The sequence below is a fragment of the Anas acuta genome, chromosome 3, assembly GCF_963932015.1.
Source record: "Anas acuta chromosome 3, bAnaAcu1.1, whole genome shotgun sequence".
Lineage (NCBI taxonomy): Eukaryota > Metazoa > Chordata > Aves > Anseriformes > Anatidae > Anas > Anas acuta.
In genome coordinates this window covers 32,300,162-32,317,730 of record NC_088981.1, presented here as the reverse complement: position 1 = coordinate 32,317,730, position 17,569 = coordinate 32,300,162, and the positions used below count along the sequence as shown (strand labels likewise).

Here is a 17,569-nt window from a genome sequence, read left to right as displayed (position 1 = left end):
GCATTTAATCACCTAAGCAGCAAGAAAGAAAACCTACTCCCCAACAAAACAACCACACCGATAGATAAAATGTGCATCTCCCTTCTCCACTGAGAACTAAAAAAGGGGGGTAAAATGCCACTCCTCAAAAGATAAGCTCTTACAGAAGGCAATGACAGACTGACTACTCTGGAATCAGCCTCAGATGATCTCCTTACAGGGACACTGCACACAGAATTAGCTGTTCCTCCTCTTTGCTTTTTTAATAATAGCAAAACTCGGCAATGAATGGGAAAAAATACTAAGTTTATATACCTTTTTCCTTATACAAACTCATTCTCTTCAGTCTCTATGTGGTTACATATCTTTCCAATCTTACTTCCAGAAGCACATCAAAAGGCAATCCAATCTACCAATTCACTGGATTTCTAAATAGTCCATCAAAAAAATGATAGATACAGCCCTCCAGTGTACAACAGAAGAAAAACATTTCAGGATGCAAAACATTCCCTGCAGCAAAAAGCCTCTGGAACAGTGAAAGAGGAGATGAGGGGAGACTGACTCCTTGTTAAGGACCTGCATGTGTGCAACAGCTGGAATTCCCAAACAGGCATTATATGATAACAAAAAGCAAAAGCTGTTCAAAGCAATAAGGAGGCACAGCTGGGACTGCGATCAGCAGTTGTCCTCCACTTTAGAGCTTCAAGGTTCTAGTCCAGGAAGCAAGAGAGACACTTGAGCTTTTGCTGCAGTAATAGATTATCACAATATAAGTAAAAAGTGCACACATGCTGAGCCTCACAGTAATAATTAATTTGCCAGTAGCATCAATTCTACAACCATCCTCAACCACCACACAGAATCCAGAACAGAATCCATATCAAAGAGGTCATTAAGATCATTCATCAGTTCATCAGTTGTACAGTTTGTACCTCTGATTGATACTTTTTTCAGAAGCATGTACAGGCTATAAAACATTAAAATAGTCTAATGAAAGAGCTCTCCCAGTATAAAACCCATACAAAGAAAGGTAGGTAATTAAACTTTTTACTTCCCAGATCTGTCACACTCTTAGAAGTACTTATAGGGATTCTGGATACTGCTGTCCAGAGGTAATCACTGAAGATTATTACAAAGGCAACAAATTTGTCTTACGTATTTGTCTTATACCCTAAAGTTTGAAACTTTTTGCTAACAGAATGAAAAACCAAGGAGCCATAGATGTAGACTGTTTCACTGTGTGGCTCTAAGTGGTGTAAACAATATTTGTCAGGAATGGGAATGGAGGAAGCTCTCCAGAAGAGACAGACTTCATTTCACATTTAATAAGTTGATGGCTTATCGTAGTCTAAGAATATCATAGTGGAATTTTTAAATTGAAGAATGGGAAAGAAAGTATACAGCTGTGAACAGTCATACTTTTAGTGAAGTCAGTGTAGCCAAAGAAGAAAGCAAAAGTTGGTAACAGTCAAACAGGTAACAGTGAAAAAGAGTTAGAATAAGCAGTATGTTTTAAACAGGTATAGAGCAGGCAACCAAACCATTAGTACCGATGCTTCTGCATGAAACAGCACAAGTTCAAGACAGTGAGTGGTCAAGACTGACCAGCATTATATAGGCATATTAGGAAGGAAGTATCACTACCTAGGAAAACAAATAGGGGGATTGGGAAAAATCAGTGGCAGCTGTAAGACTGATGTTACCTATCAAGGAGTAGCCTCCCAGAATAGGTCAGCAAATAAAAAACATCCATCACTAACGGAGCATCTCTGTAGACTGTAGTTTCCCATGGAGGAAACACAGCAAGCAGCTGCTAATACAGTCTTCATAAGACAGCAACAGTTATCCTATCACTGAAGCTATAAAGACAGGAAGTGATAATATGAAATTCCAGTTACAGCCAAGCAAAAGCACAAAAACTGGATTTTTAGATGGGATTAACATCTTCATGGATCACCTAGTCAGGAACCGAGAAGAGAGCACAACCTTGGTTTAGCCAAATTTGTGTAAAGAATCCAATTCAAATGTTACCAATGAAGAGATGCTGCAAGAGTGAGCAAAATTTGCTTACAGTTAACATTGCTGAAGGGGGAACAAAAGGCAAAAGATTCACTACAGCAGTTCAGAGTTTCAGAAAAGAAGAATGAATATAAAATGGAAGCTAATTAAGAAAAAAATCAATGAGCTGAAAGCCTGCCCAAAAGTCTTTCAACCCAATAGCTATGTATTAAAGGAACACGCAGAGAAAAGGCCAGAGAAGAAAATCTCAATTCTTCCCATCTGTGTTCATCATAAAGAAGCTTAGAAAGGATCCTATGCCTTTCTTTATGAGGGATTCTCACAATCCAATTCAAATCACAGCACAGAGCTGGTCATGGAACAGTCAATCAACACCAAGAGGTCATTAAACCTGAAAATTTTCACCCCAAACTCCTCAAATTTAAGCCAAATTCTACCCATCTACTAATGCTGTACTCAGGCACAACAGAAGCCAATAGTTCTCTATTGTATATACATTGAATACAGTAACTTTCGTCCACTGTATAAAAAAGCATCTGACAGGGTTTTATTTGCCTTACTGGTGGTGTGGGACATGTTTTTAAACACTGTTCGTCACAACCCATGCACAATGCCTGGAGAGGCAAATCAAACACAGTGAGCTCTTCAAGACTGATGCCAATCTTGACTCAAGCTGTTTTCTCTCTCCTTGTAATGAAGACTGACTCTGTTGGCTTCCTAACTTAGCTGAAACATGGCTGAACAACAAGGCAGGGGCTGGAGGATGCCCCTTAACCCATTCAGTTGATCCTTCCATCCCACTGAAGTCAGTATCAGTAGAGGAGAGCTCAAGAGCCAGACAACAATTTGCTCGATATTACACTAGGACTGACCAGCCATTTTTTGCACTGAAGTTCTCCTCAGGCAGGTGGTGGCATGAAGCCACGTGAAGCCATAAACCAACTAGCTATTGCCATCACACACGTTAACCTCCTACTACAGATAAGCCTCAAGATTAAGGCTGGTTTGGGATCCCAGTCACCCCCTATAATTTAAGCTTCTGCATCAAAATGAGATTCTCTTTCTGAGAACTCTTTCCCTATTAAAGATTGCAATGAAAACATTGAACATCCTCTAACACCTGTTTGTAAGACCTTCACATCACTAGATGATTGCTCAAGTCTGGATAAAACGATGTGTTCCCTCACCAATAGGCTGCACCATCTCAAGATCAGTAATGATCCAAACTGTATGACCATGCAACTCAAACTCATTAATGTCTTGTGTGGTGGTGGCGATACTTGATCCTTTCAAAATCCCTTCCAAGATGTTTGTTTTTCTGGTGGATAGAGATTGAAATTTTTCTGTCTGAAAGCTTACATATGTTGTTGAGTTCAGCAGAGACTCCTTTTGATGGACTGGAACTAGAAAGCATCTGGCCACGTGATGTACTCTGCACATGCAGTGAGTGACCTTTCAGCAGTATGTTGGCCTCTATTCACCAGAAAAACAATAAGATATCCTTGAAGGAATTGTCAAAAGGATAAAGGTGTGGTAAAAATCACAAATGTTCAGACCTAAAAGGTCTTGTAAACAAGCCAAAGCAAGACTGGACTTTGTCCACCAAAACACCCGAAGGCTTCCCTCAAAACAGTTTGCACACTCCTACCACTGTGAGCTAAGCAAACCTATCGAATGGCTAGTCTAGCAAATTCACATCTGTTTACCTTTCACACTTAGGGAAGGTTATGGTCCACTACTCTGCTTCAGACCTTGGTCCGTTACAGTCTAACTGGCCGCAGGAATACTCAGTCCAGCACAGATAACTACAAATTACTCACCAGCTTACAGGCTCACCCCAGGCCTACAACCACTAAAGGCAATTAGCTGAAGCACACAGAGAATCTACTTCATTGGAGTAAGGTTCTCTAATTCAGGAAGCTGAAAAAGAGACCCCGTGTCTTTATGCTGCAGTGGTGAGAAAGCCAAAAAGGTCTGAGGATCACAATAGGAACTTGCAAAGTTACCTTCATAAGCATTCTCACTCCTTGTGGCCAGGAGCATTGAAATCCATGCCAACGCAGCTCAAAAAAGACACCAGGACTCAGACTGATATCACCGTCATCACAAAATCATCTCCATGCTCTCTGCCAACACAAATGATCCCAGTCCTGGTGGTAACCAGCTATCCCAGCTAAACAGTGACTTCAGCTCCTGCAGCCCGATGACTGCATTCCCCTAGAATGATGAATGGAGGTGCTCTTGAGGGCTGACTCAGTGCCTGGCAGTGGAAAGAGATGAGTAACTACCTTTGAACCAGTTTTTGTTCTAGCACACATACATCAATAGCACTGCCAAAGACTACAAAAGTGAAAATAGCTGCAGTATCAGAATGGTCTCAGAAGACTTTCTTTCAACTTTGGTTGATGCCAGAGATGCCTGACGTATGCCTAGGGCTGCTGCGGCAAATAAAATCAATTATGCCTTCATCTGACTGCTCAGCTCCACCTTACTACTCCTCAAATGCTTCTGATCTTCATCAGAACACATGAGGACACAAAGCCTCTCAGTGAAAGTGTAAACTCATACGGAGCCTCTATTTACATAAGGAGACCCCTGTGTGGAATGCCCTGACATATTAAGAAAAATGTAAACTACTGTTTTGTAATTTCTAGCGTGACATAATTAACCATCTATATTACTGTATTTAAGTTTGATATCAAGAAGATCCATGACAGATGATTTTTCTTAGAAGAATGATTATGTGCAGCAAATATAGAAGAAGAATGAGAGGGATATCACTTTTTTTTTTTTTTAATCCAGAATAAACTTTTAAAAAACTTCAATAGCAAAGCACTAAGAACTCCAACTCACCCACAGTGGGAAAATTCATCAATAATTAACTTGTCTAATAGGTAAAGGTCTTTTCTGGAGAGCAGCACAGGATGTCTTAGCTGGACAACAGCTGTGAGAAGCTACACAAGAAGAAAGGTGCTGTGCCCCCGTATCCTTGGTACAGACAGACAGCTGGCTGCTGATCCATGGGATGTCAGGTGATAGGCTCTAGGCAAGAAGTCTAAGCAGAGATGTGATATGAACAGCAACCCACAACAGAAAGTACCTAAGGAGAAGCATTGAGCATTTCCTCTTCTGCACACCCTCAGTTTTAGCCAGCCGCTTTGCTGCTGCTTTACTGCCCCCAAGCCTAACCCCACACATTAGCAGTGCAGGCTGAGGACAGCTGCACCAGCCCAACAATTCACGGAGGGGGGACAGACATCACACACCAGGAAAAAGGCAAACTAAATTTTCTGTTCATTTTCCTTCTCAGTTATTACTCGCAGAAATAGAAGTATAAGCCCCCTTTGGGTAACTCATTTATTTAAAAGAAGGTGTCCTCTCTAGCTGCAATGTGTTCTGCAATAAAAGTAGAACAGGAAAAGCATTCAAAGCAAATAATTTGGGGTTGACTGTGACTGCATCTCATTTGTTTTTAATTTTGGTATTAGTAATCTTTCTACTGAAGCCATAAGAGAATACAATAGAGCTCACGTATTGATTTGTGTCCATCTGCCATTTGAAGAAAAGAGGATTCACTTGAGCATTCAGTAGAAAGACAATTATACACAATGAACAACATAGATGGTTCAAAAAATGTGCTGCCAATAAATGACATATTCCAGTGAATTCAAACCACCCTTCTCAAAATTCTGGCATTCCGCAACACGAAAATAAACTCCAAGTAGAAGGAAAAGCAAAGCTTGCCACCTACTGCCCAACAACATAATAGTATGTACTAGTATTGTCTATCCTTCCTTTTAACAGACTTTGCTTTTGAAACTCATTTCTGACACAATATGTACAGCATTCCATCTTCCTTCATCTTTTTAATAACAGAAAACACCCGAAGGATTTTGTTTTAACTGTTTTTAAGCTGTTTATGAAATCCTTTAAAAGTCTGAAGCATCTTTTATCATAGCACCCAAACTGAAAGAGAATTCCTTTTAATATCATTCTGTGGTAGTATGGGCTCTAACGAACACTGTCCTCTGCTGGACGGTAGGTTTTCTGTTTAGAGCATACTTCAAATAGAAAATATACATATATTACAACAGACAAAACTTGTAAGAAAATATTTTTTCTGTACACACCTATAGAGGAAATTTATTTTAGCTATTTTGCAGCAGTAAGAGAAGAGGGCTGTAACGAAGACTGCTTTATTCAAAGTATTTCCTTCAACCTGCAAGCTCAATGTATCAACTGAAGAAGTGGGTCTCTTTTTGTTCACAAGCAGGGAAATTAAGTAATGTCAATGCTTTGGTGAACTACTGGCCTGCGGTTATTTGTATGCAGTATTTTAGGAGAATGGTGTTTTCTGAATAGCAATAGGTCCTCTGCTTAACATAGGCAGCTACTTAAAGTCAAGCAGTTGCGATTCAATTGCTTACAGAACTTCTGAGCACACTAGAAAACACATCTTCACATACAGTGATGTGGACAAGACACTTCAAATTAACCACCAGTCTACCCTCCGGTACTCCAACACCTTTCTCATTAAAACCCTATGAGATAATTCAGGAAAATTGCTAGAGTGGGCAATCAACAAGGATTTACTGCAGACCTCCCTCTAGCAGAATGCTGGCTGGTAAAATTCAATGTTTGAACAGTAACAGTAAGAGAAATTTCCACTTTCTCCAACTGCCTAGCTTTCCTTGTAGTCTGCATTCGTGTCCTGAATACAGTCACACACACAAAAAAAATCTCTCATTATATACTGATGAGCAGTAACCTTCAAAATTCAACATAAGACGATGTGAGCAATAAACCTCCGTGGCAGTGGTCAAATTAACAACTGATTACACACTGAACTGAATCCAACAGCTTTGGATTCCTGAGAGGAATTTATCAAAGTACAAGGATGTATGTCATACCAAACCTTCTTGGAGCTTAGGTAAAATAGAAACTGCTTTTCAGTAGGAAAATGCATGGCTCACAGTGAAGAAAAATATTCAGACCTAGCAATGAAGAAGAGAGTGAGTTTATTAGAGATGAAGTATACATCTCTTGGGGATCCTAAGTCATGAGCCAAGCAAGCTATTCATAGATGAGAAATCAATGAGGCATTTGTCATTAATCAGACAGTCCCAATCCTGAAAATATGTCTGTCTTTGTCTAAGGCCAGCCCACATCATTCTCTGAGTAAAGATTCTTGAACCATCTAGTTATCTGCTACATAAGCAAAACGCTAAGATTAAGTAAACCCCCTGAAGAGGGGTTCCTTGTGTCTTTGCTGTCTATTTAACAAGGTTATTAAGAATGAATCCTCAATATAGATTAAGTGTTAAGACAACAACAGAAGTTATACTAATATCCAAGACCCACCAAAAAAAAGAAAAACAGATGATGCCTGCAGCTCATCTTCTTTTTGAAGGGCTGAAGATCAAATATTAAGCAAAATTGCTGATACAAAGAACAAAGGCAGACACATCTACAAACATACTAAGCCTTTCCTCTAATATCCCTAAAACAGAGGAAAACGTTCCTGATTCATTGATTATTTTAACACTAAAGAAAAAAAGAGACATTTTTCTGAACACAGAATACTGTTAAATCATATATCTGAGACCAGCAAGAAACCCTGTTCTCAATTTGGTTTTCTTTCTTTGGATGTTAAAGGTACAGATGTATTTTAACAATAGGCATTGGTTTTCCAAATCAGCCTCCTGAGATCTAGTCCTACAGCTGTGTAGAGAAGGGAATGAAAATGACATGAAAATGATTCCCATTAGATTATTATTCTTATATGCTCCAAGTGAGACAGCTAGTTGAAATAAAGATTTTAGTTCATCCATGTCCTATATCACTGTCATTGTGCAGCAGTTTGCTTTTAGGAACAAACATCTCACTTCTACCTGAATAGGTTAAAAAGCATCCTGCAAGTATAACATTTATTGAAGAGTTGTTTTGGTATCACAAACTGTTGCTAATGGAGCAACTCTTTTTTAAAGCAGGTGTTTTGAATGCTTGGGAAGACTTTTGTCTTAGAACAACAAAAGTGTTATCCCAACCTGAAATTTAACAAAGTAAACCCTCCTTATTGGAACTGAAAACGTGCTGTCATGCTATGCATTAAACAAGCACCTTGGTCCCAGCAAGCTACCGGGAAAAAAGTGAAGTTCTGCATATATTAGTACTCCAACAATTTTAGGGACTATTAAGCATTAAACCACATATTGTTTGCCAACATCTTTTGAAATACTTCCTCAATAAATGGAAAAGAATAATAGCAGCACAATTTCAGAAATTATGAAGCGGAAAAGACACACTGAAAGATCACACGCCAGTTTGCAACACAGCAACAAATAGCATTTAACTCCTCATTAAATGCATCTTCATGCAGACACTGAATGGCCAGGTGCATGGTTTTTCAACTGGGAAAGAAATGTTGAAAAACACTATTATTTGAATTGGTAGTTTATATTCCTGTTTTCAACTAAACTGAAAGCATCAGTATAGTTTTAGAAATAATCTTTCCGGAAAAGCTGTGTTTCAAAAGCAGAGGCAATGATTTCTATACACACAGAGCATGCCTACATTTTTATGTCTGTATTTTGCTGTTGTGAACATTAATGTGAACATGTTTGAGTAGCACTTGAAGATAGTAACTCAGCGACAAGCTAATTTAAAAGTGAAGGCCACCTTGTGGAGTGCATTCAACTTGTGGGAAGGAAGGGTACAACAACTCTCTAAATCAATGCGGCTCACAGGGCTCAGGAACTGATGGACAAACCTCACACCTCTGACCACTGGAGTTAAATTTTGAAGCCTGAGAAGCAGAAGTTCCCCGACGTTGCAAAGCACGTGGCGCTGATCCTATCTCAGCATTTAGATATTCTTTTCTTAGAATAAATCCTAGAGGACTGGGCTGTAGGAGCTCAGAACCTAGTAGCCTGGCTCTGAAGGCAAAGGTTGAAGTCTGCAATTGCACCTAAAACAGCATTATCTTGGCTCACTCTTAACCAAGGATCTGTTCAGGCCCTTCTATATACACTCAATATCCTCAAGTATGCACTTAGGTGTATCAGTCCTAAGTACACACACACATGCACGTGCCTAAGTACACTGATTAAAACCCGAGTTACACCAAGAAAAGGAAAAAGAAAAGCAGATTTAAGAATATTCATACGGAATATTTTGCCTAGAAGGAAAAAAAAAAAATGATTTTCCAAGGTATCAGCATTGGAATTACAGTTCAGTTCCTCGCAACTCCCTGTGTTCCCTGAGAAGAGATGGTCTTTTCTGAAGAAAGAAGGCAGGGTATCATACAAGTCCTTGGCTTTGAAGGGAAACAGGGTCACCAACAGAGAATTAAAACAACCAAACTACAACTTTCAGAAGTTAAGAAGCCATCACAGACTTTCTAGTTTTAGCTTAGCTTAAAGTTGTTGGGTTATTTTTTTTATTTATTTATTAACTTCTATGATGAGATGGCTAGCTCAGTGCATGAAAGAAGTGTGATGGATGTTTTTAAGCCAGACTTCAGCAAGGGTTTTGACAGTCTCCTGTTAGATTGTAGATTTTTTTTTATTTTGTTTTATATATACATATATGTAATTTTACTTTCTAACTATTTTTTCTTGGAGAAAAATTGGTGAAACAAGGATAACTGGAATATAAAGCAGGTAAAAAACTGCCTGGCTAAACAGATGGTAATCAGTCATATGAAGTCCAGCTTGCAGGAGGTTGAGTAACTAGGTACTTTCCTGAGAAGATCAATACTGGGACTGATATTGTTCAACTTTTCTTTCTCCCCCTCGTCTAGGGGAAATGAATAGCCTCAGCAAGCATGCAGACAACTCCAGTGTGGAGGAGTTGGCTGTTATACCAGAGGGCAGAAGGATTTTGACAGGCTGGAGAAATTAATGGACTTGAAAACTCAAAAGCAAACACAAACTCCTGTATCTGAAATGCATCAACCATGTGCAAAAGCACAGGCTTGTTGTTGAAATGACTGAAAAGCAGCCCCAAAGAAAAGGATCTGAGGTGCTGTTTGACAAGCCCAACACAAGTCATTAGCATACCCCTGAAGCAAAGATGACCAAGCATATATTGGGCTGTGATGGCAACAGCATAGCCAGCAGGTCAAGGGACTTGTTATTCCCTTCTATTGGGTGTTTTTGAGACTGCATCTCAAGTGCTATATCCAGCTTCAAAATTAAAGAAATTAAGAAAGATACCAAAATTAAGAAAGACACCAACACAGCGAGGCAAGTCCAGCAGACTGCTTGAGCTGCATTTGTTCATTGCTGCATTGATTTCAGTAGGGTCACAACAGCATGGCCAATTCTCCTCTCACTTTTTTTTTTTTAATCTAAATTCACACTAATCTCACATTTATTCCTTTCCAATTACTAAGAATTAAGGAACTATTGGAAGAAAATACTACATTCTTGAACGGAAGGAAAAAAATAATACACAGGTTGATCAGATTCACTGAAGTTACCAAGTGATCTGCTTGCCTGTAAAAACATGACCAAGAACACAGTTTTGGAGGGGACCTCCTAGGAAGCATTGAAAGGTGCATTAGACACACTGGTAATCCCAATTCTGCCACTTCAAGGCTGTGAATCCACCTCTCCTCCTTTGATGAGCTTCGCTTTGCCCAGTACAAAAGCGAACTTTCACATTTCATCAACAATTGCCTCCTGAAAGCTGCTGCTATTGCCTGAAGGAGCGCTGCTGTGACATTTAAGCATATTACTGAGCTTTGGCTGGTTGATGCTATACTTTCTGGTGACCATTTTCAAAACTGTAATGGAAAGCTTACTTCAAAAGAAGAAAAAAAAGCATTATTTTCTACTCCCACAGCTGGTAAATGCAGAAAATCAAGCTGTTGGTGCTATGCTGTTGCCAACATGTGAGAGAATGAGATGTGAAGGGAACACTTGGAGTTCCTGGAGAGCTATCACAGCAAGTCAGGACCAGAAAGCACATCTGTTACTGAGATCAGAATTACCAACAGGTTCCAATAAGAAGCAGATTTTTGTTTCCAAGACACCACTTGTTTTCAATTACAGCCATCTACATCTTTTGCTAACATTCTTCCAAGATGAGACCTTGTACCTGACAACATCCATCCCCAGCTCCGGGCTATGACAGTGTCCGTGTGTTCTAAATCCAAGGTATTCCAGGAAATGAATCTCTCTCCAGGTTTCCTTCTGTTTAGAGCTCTGTTCTTCAAAAAGAGGTCTCAGGTCTCTGGGAAGAAATAAGTAAACTTCCTACTTCCCTAAATATCATTGCTACCATGATCCCACGAAAACACATAAGAACACATCTCAGTGACTGAAGTCAGGAAAGTTGCATTCATAAACAAAACATAAAAGTTAATGGAGGATGGCAAAACAGAAGCACTGTAGAGACAAGCTTCTCATAGGAGCTTATTTTGGTGTTCTAGGTTGGGTCCTGCACTGGCTCTCACCAGTCCTTGACAGTTCAGCATAACAGCAGCACCTGTATTAGCATGTGAACTGCACCAACAGTAGATAATTCCATTCCTGCCATAGCCTTTCCTACATTTATAGGAGTGGGAACAGGAAAAAGTTATTCCTACAAGATTTGAGCAGCCTTACACAACAGAGATTACAAGACATTCAAAGGAGGAACTGAATCAGGAGCTAGCCTGTTTGCTCTGCACAAATGGTACAGCCCTGATCTCACAAGGATCCTTTAGCCCTATAAATTGCCCTGGTAGTCATTGAGAACTACTGCTAGCACTCATTTCAACAGTTACATCTAAACATGCACCTTCTTTTTCTTGTTTTATACAACCACTTAGGTTTGTCAAACAGCTCATTTTCTCTCCATCCCCTGGCTCCTGTGTCTGGCTCTTGCTAAATTGTAAGCTGGATTTCTCATGATTACAAAGACTCAGTTGCCCTTTCTCCCACTCTATTATTGAACTGTCTGAAAGTGATTTATCTTCATGTGATTTCAAAAGACTAACAATCCCATTTCCCTTAAAAAGCCTCTTTAAATCTAGAAGAAAATCCTTAGGCTAAGAAGGGTCATATTAACAAAGCCCACCTGGGTTTGCAGTGCTTGCGGAAGCATGCAGAGGCTCTTGGGATAGTAGACAATGTGACTTTTTCAGTCTGAAGTCAGTTCCTCTACATACGGGACATTGTCTCATGCAATCAGAAATGAACTTTGGTAAAGCATGGTACCCTTGCAAGTACCCTTTAGAAACACTTCGAGCATCAAAGCCTGGCAACCCACAGTAGCATGGAAAAATACCAGTTTATTGTCTTTTTTCTTATGAAGTAAACCCTTTAGCCATGAACTCATCTTTTCCAGGAATAATGGAAAACAAACAAGTATTCCCTGGAACCATCCACAAGCCCCTTCCTTCTAAGCACAGTCTGAGTGTCTGAGTGGGTGAAAGAGAACAGGTTTTTTTTTTTTTCCCCAAGCAAGAACAGCCTTTTTTTTTTTTTTTTAAAAAAAAAAAAAAAGTTTTACTACCCAATTTGGAAAACTAATGTTTCTTGCAATAGGAAGAACTCCTTGAGAATGCTTTTGTGTGGAGGAAGGAAGAAAGAGGCAGAAAGACATACAGTATACTCCATAAGAATCAGAACTGAAGAGATAGGAATTGCCTGGCCTCACTGTAATGATTTGCTCTATCACACTTTGTGGGGCTAAGCACAGAAGCCAGGTGCTAAGGATTAGTAGTCCTGCTGGCCTGTAGGGAGGGAGCAGAGAAATCTGGTTATTTTACTGGTAGTTTCCCTTTCATATTAATCCTAATAACCCTGCTCACTGTGGGCTCAGAGTACTGCAAAATATTAAAACTGCGTGGCAATTCCTCTGTCCTTCAAGACTTCAAGTGTATTTGTTCTTAAAGCCCATTCTGCTTCATCTTCTACATTTCTCAAGAAACCTGTTGTATTGGGGTTAAGAACTCCAACAGAAATCTAAATATTTAAGTTCCTCATCCTATTACACAAGATGCATGAACCTGTTTTTACTTATGACCTCACAGTTAGACAAACTAGGACACCACTAGAAGGAATCAGAAGTGTTTTGGAGGAAGGAACCCAATAGAGGTAACCAGAAAATACCAGGTATCACTGGCAGTGCCCAGTGACTTCTGTTCTCAGAAGCAGCTTGGAGAGGTATGGCAAGATGTACTTTGTTACCAGGAACGTATAACTACTTAGGTGCAGTCTGGTATAATCCCATGTTGCTCTTCTGCCTTCACTTTTTATAATTCTGGGCAAGGGAAATAACAGTTTATCTCCCAGTCCCAATAATCTTGCTCTTGAGGCTAGAAGATGGACTATATCCTTATTACAGCTATCCAAAAGTGACATCTTCAGAGGGCAACACTTTTTGCCTGACTTCACCTGAATCTGGAAGTACAGCAGCAGCTGCAGACACCTTAAAACTGTCCACTCAATTTGATCACCAGGCTTCTGTGCACCTCTCTCCCCCCACATTATGTGCAACCCTGGAACAAGTTAAGGTCAAACACATTAAAATAAGCAACAATATAGTTAGAGAAATTTCAGATTAATTTGAAGTATTTCAACTAATGAAAGTAACATTGAAGCCTGGAGACAGAGGAAAAACTGCAACAACAGGGGTGTTTATTTGCCACCTATGACAGGCAGCTGCAGTCCTAAACCTCAAATGCAAGCAAACAGAAGCATCCATTGTAATAAAATTAAAAACGTAACTAGAAAAAAAAGGAGGGGGGGAGGGAGAAGTATATTGATAGCAGAAAGAAACCAGAACACGCACAAAATCTTACTCTCCCCATTTATGTAGTGTTGGACGCAGTGTTGGGAATTTGTTGTTGATTAAACTCAAGAAGTCAGCAGCATAAATGACTCCTGTGAAATTAATATAGCACTTTAAGGAAAAAACAATGGAATGATATTAAGGGATATTCTATTCAGGTGAGAAGATCTGGTTCACAAGGAGCCACTTAGAAGTCTTCAAGTTAAAATAAAACATTCTTTAAAAATCAGTGAAAGATTCTAAGTGTGACTATATGAAAACATTTGCAATGAACAACATTTTATAAAACCAATATATTGGACTTCTTGAAGAGCAAAAATAAAAACAAAGCACTTACTGTGGTTGCATTTGCTGAGGTAATCCAACAGGAGGCTTCTGCTTGATGGTGAAAGCCATCTGAGTCATAGGGCCAACCTTTGGTGGGACCTGCACCTTTCGAGAAAAGGTCTGCTGGGCAGCCTGCTGGGGTATGGGCCATGGGGGAGCAACAGGGTTCCGGCCTTCAGTGGAAGACGTGTCTTGCATGACCGTGTCCTCACAGGAATTGCCTTTTGTTCCTGGCTTGCACACACAAAGCTGAGGTCGCAGGCACATCCCTCCATTTTGGCACGGTGGTGCACAGTTAGCTACAAAAAGACATTTAAAAAAGTACCTGTGAAACAGGATGACAGGAAATGCAAGCCCACCCCACAATTGAAAAAAAGTGTTAATTGTTAGCATTAATTGAAGTAATATTAACATTGCTAAGCTCCACAAAAGAGTTTGTAAGTTGGAATGGCTTTTACTGCTCTTCTACATAATACATGCACAACATTTGAACAGTTTAATAAAGTAAAATGTTGGTGAGCTAAAAAAAAAAAAAAAAACAAAAAATAATTGGAAATGTGCAAGTTAAGATCAAGAAATACAGAACTGTTTAAAATCTGTTAGTCTTCTGTACTCTTTCCCTGCATGCTGCCTCCCTATACTATGACAACCAAAATACATACTGATGAAAACAAAAATAGGCAGATTATACAAGTTTACTGCAGATCCAGGATTGGATTCATTCTGCTACTATTTAAAATCACAGATCCCTTATATGCACCTAGAATGAATCATTACCGTCACATCAGAGATGACCAAAATGTTGCAGAGGCATGAAACGATTCAACCCTTCCCCCTCTAAAGCCAAGATGCAATTCCCTCTGAAATTAACACCATAATAACAAGAAAAAAAAAAAAAAGGAAAAGAAAAAGCAGACACACAAACTGATCCTACAAAGACATAGCTATACCTAGGGGCTGCGACAGACAGGTGTTTGTGATTATCTTGCACTAGCTGCTGTATGCTCTTTTGTACCGCCAGTGCAGAGCGATAAGTTTCTTCAAAAGACAATTCACTTCTAGATACCCAGCTTCACACAGGATTAGTTACGCTCTGTTTGTGTTGCTCTATCCACTGGCTACAGAGGGAGTCTGAATAATTAGCCTCCTCTCAACGGCCATCTCCTAGATCTAGTTAAAACAGGATCAGTTCCATTCTGAATGAGCAAGAATTATTGAGAAGAAGCAAACCTTACAGACAAAATGAAAAAAGCAAAAGCAGCTGCTGATCATATGTATACATAACACTGCAAAGGTATGTGCCTCATTTCAGGATTTATTTTGGATGTTTCATCTTACAATGCTATTATATTTGGAGAATGTTAAACACTAAGATGGCAAAAACAGTACCTTCTTATCAAGAGGATTAAATTTAATAGCAAAATACAATTTGAATTAAAATATCAAAATTATTTTTTCATTTGTCTTAGAGATGGTATCCAATGAAGCTTTCCCGAGAAGATACATTGCTGAGCAACACACTTCGCCCCTTCAAACAGAGCATACCTCTAATGTTGTTACAGATCTTTTTACGTAGACAAAACAATATGCCAGATCAAAAGGTAAAGGTTTTACTAAAATAGGTAACACCATATCATAAGCCATAACATATGATACTATACCATACTCAGGAATATCCAATTTCAAAGTAATTTAGAAAAAAGTACACAGCCCTGTTCCAAATAAATTCAAACTGGAGCACTTGGCACTTCAATCAAGTTTTTATACATACATTTATATACAAATATAAAGCAAACATACAAGCACACATTTGAAAAAAACTTGCTAGGGCAGAACTGTGTTAGCTTGGTGCAACTTGTCAGCTGATAATATCAGCTGGTACAGATGTATCATGTATACCATCTGTGCACAGGGCACTAGAGTTACATACACACAACTTCACTTCATTTACACCATGTGCTTCTCACACGTAAACTCCCTTCCATGTGCTGGTCAGCAATTCATCTTCTCTTGAATGCTACTTGACTGAACTAGCTGGATTACATATTGCACATCTCCCTGGGAACAAGAAGTGGTCATTTGCTTATTTATATTTCTGATTATTTGGAGAGCACGTATTGCCTTTTACTGCCAGAAGGCTGAAAATTTTCACTGTAAACGTGAGAAGAGATTTACAACAAGCATATGTTATGATACACAAACTCTTCCATGCATCTTGCCTTCAAGACCTAGATTTTGCTACGAGCAGTAAAAATTCACAAATGACTGAAACGGATCATATCTTTGGAAAACAGACTGAGACCTTAAATTCTAATGAAGTTTCACTGACCAAAGAAGTGGAGCAGAAGGGATTTTTTCATGAGCCACAACTGAATGCTAACTACTGAAAAACCTGGGGGAAAAAAAATAAAAATAATCAAAAAAAAGAGCAAACTAGCTACCCTAAGCATCGTGATGCACCAGAAAGCCACAGAAGCTGGGGAAGCCGGAGCGCAACATTTCCAGGGCTTGGAACCACACGACTGCTGAACGCATCCTTGGACACCCCTTGGATTTCCCTTATCCCTTATACTGCTAAGTGTTAAAAGTAAACACTTCAGGATAACTAAAGATCTAAGAACACAAGACCCTTTGAAAGATTTCTTTTTACACACAGAAAAAGAAAGCAGACATTCAGCAGGACCGCTTCAAAACCCTTTTTAATGTGGCTCTTTGAAGGGAACACCTGTATTTCTAGTTACGTATGACTAAAGGCCAACCAGGCCACTCCAACACACCTACAGAACTATGCATGAGGTCCCCTTTCAGGATTGCTCTGAAAAAAAAAAGGCAAAAGGAAAAAAAAGGAAAAAAACGTTCATCACTGGAACAAAGCGCACAAGATCTTGTTGCTGCTGGCTAACAGGTCTCTGCTACTCCTGGTGCCTAGATAAAAAGGAAACAAAAACGTGGCATCTCCTACTCCATGTAATATGAAAATAGCTGCATTAGCAACTGTTCTCTCTACTGCAGTGCAAAACATTGAAAACAGGCTGATAAATCTGACAGCTATACAGTGAAAACAACAACCTGCACCACATTTTAGGTCATTTCATCTGCCAGGTTTTTGATGCGACTTTCTCTTCCTCAGTCTGGAGAGAAATATGCTACCTATCTGTATTGTCACTATCTGGTAACGTCAAACAGAAATAACCAAGTAATACAAATCTAAGAGATGTGTTCATACAGAATTATTCCTCTTTGAGGATAGCACTGTGATAAGAGGCTCTGGAGGGACTCTGATACCAGAGCTGTGACCCCATCACCCTGGTCATCTGTAGGCATAGCACAGAGATCACAGGGAAACAGCTTGGGCACAGTCTGTAGTGTTTTAGAAAGAAAGTTTTTGGCAAAAAATAATTTAATTTAATTAATTAAGTCCCATTTTTACAACATGAAAAAATCTCATATTGAAAGCATA

General features: G+C 39.3%; 1 protein-coding gene across 6 annotated transcripts in view; it reads right to left on the bottom strand.

Annotated features, from left to right (window-relative positions):
* Positions 1-17,569, bottom strand: part of LTBP1 (latent transforming growth factor beta binding protein 1) — a 203,784-nt gene that overhangs the window by 172,347 nt on the left and 13,868 nt on the right. For all 6 annotated transcript variants that reach the window (XM_068676472.1, XM_068676469.1, XM_068676470.1 and 3 more), the window contains exon 3: positions 14,120-14,408. In XM_068676472.1, coding sequence (XP_068532573.1) covers positions 14,120-14,408 — 289 coding nt within the window. The remainder of the gene's footprint in view (positions 1-14,119; positions 14,409-17,569) is intronic.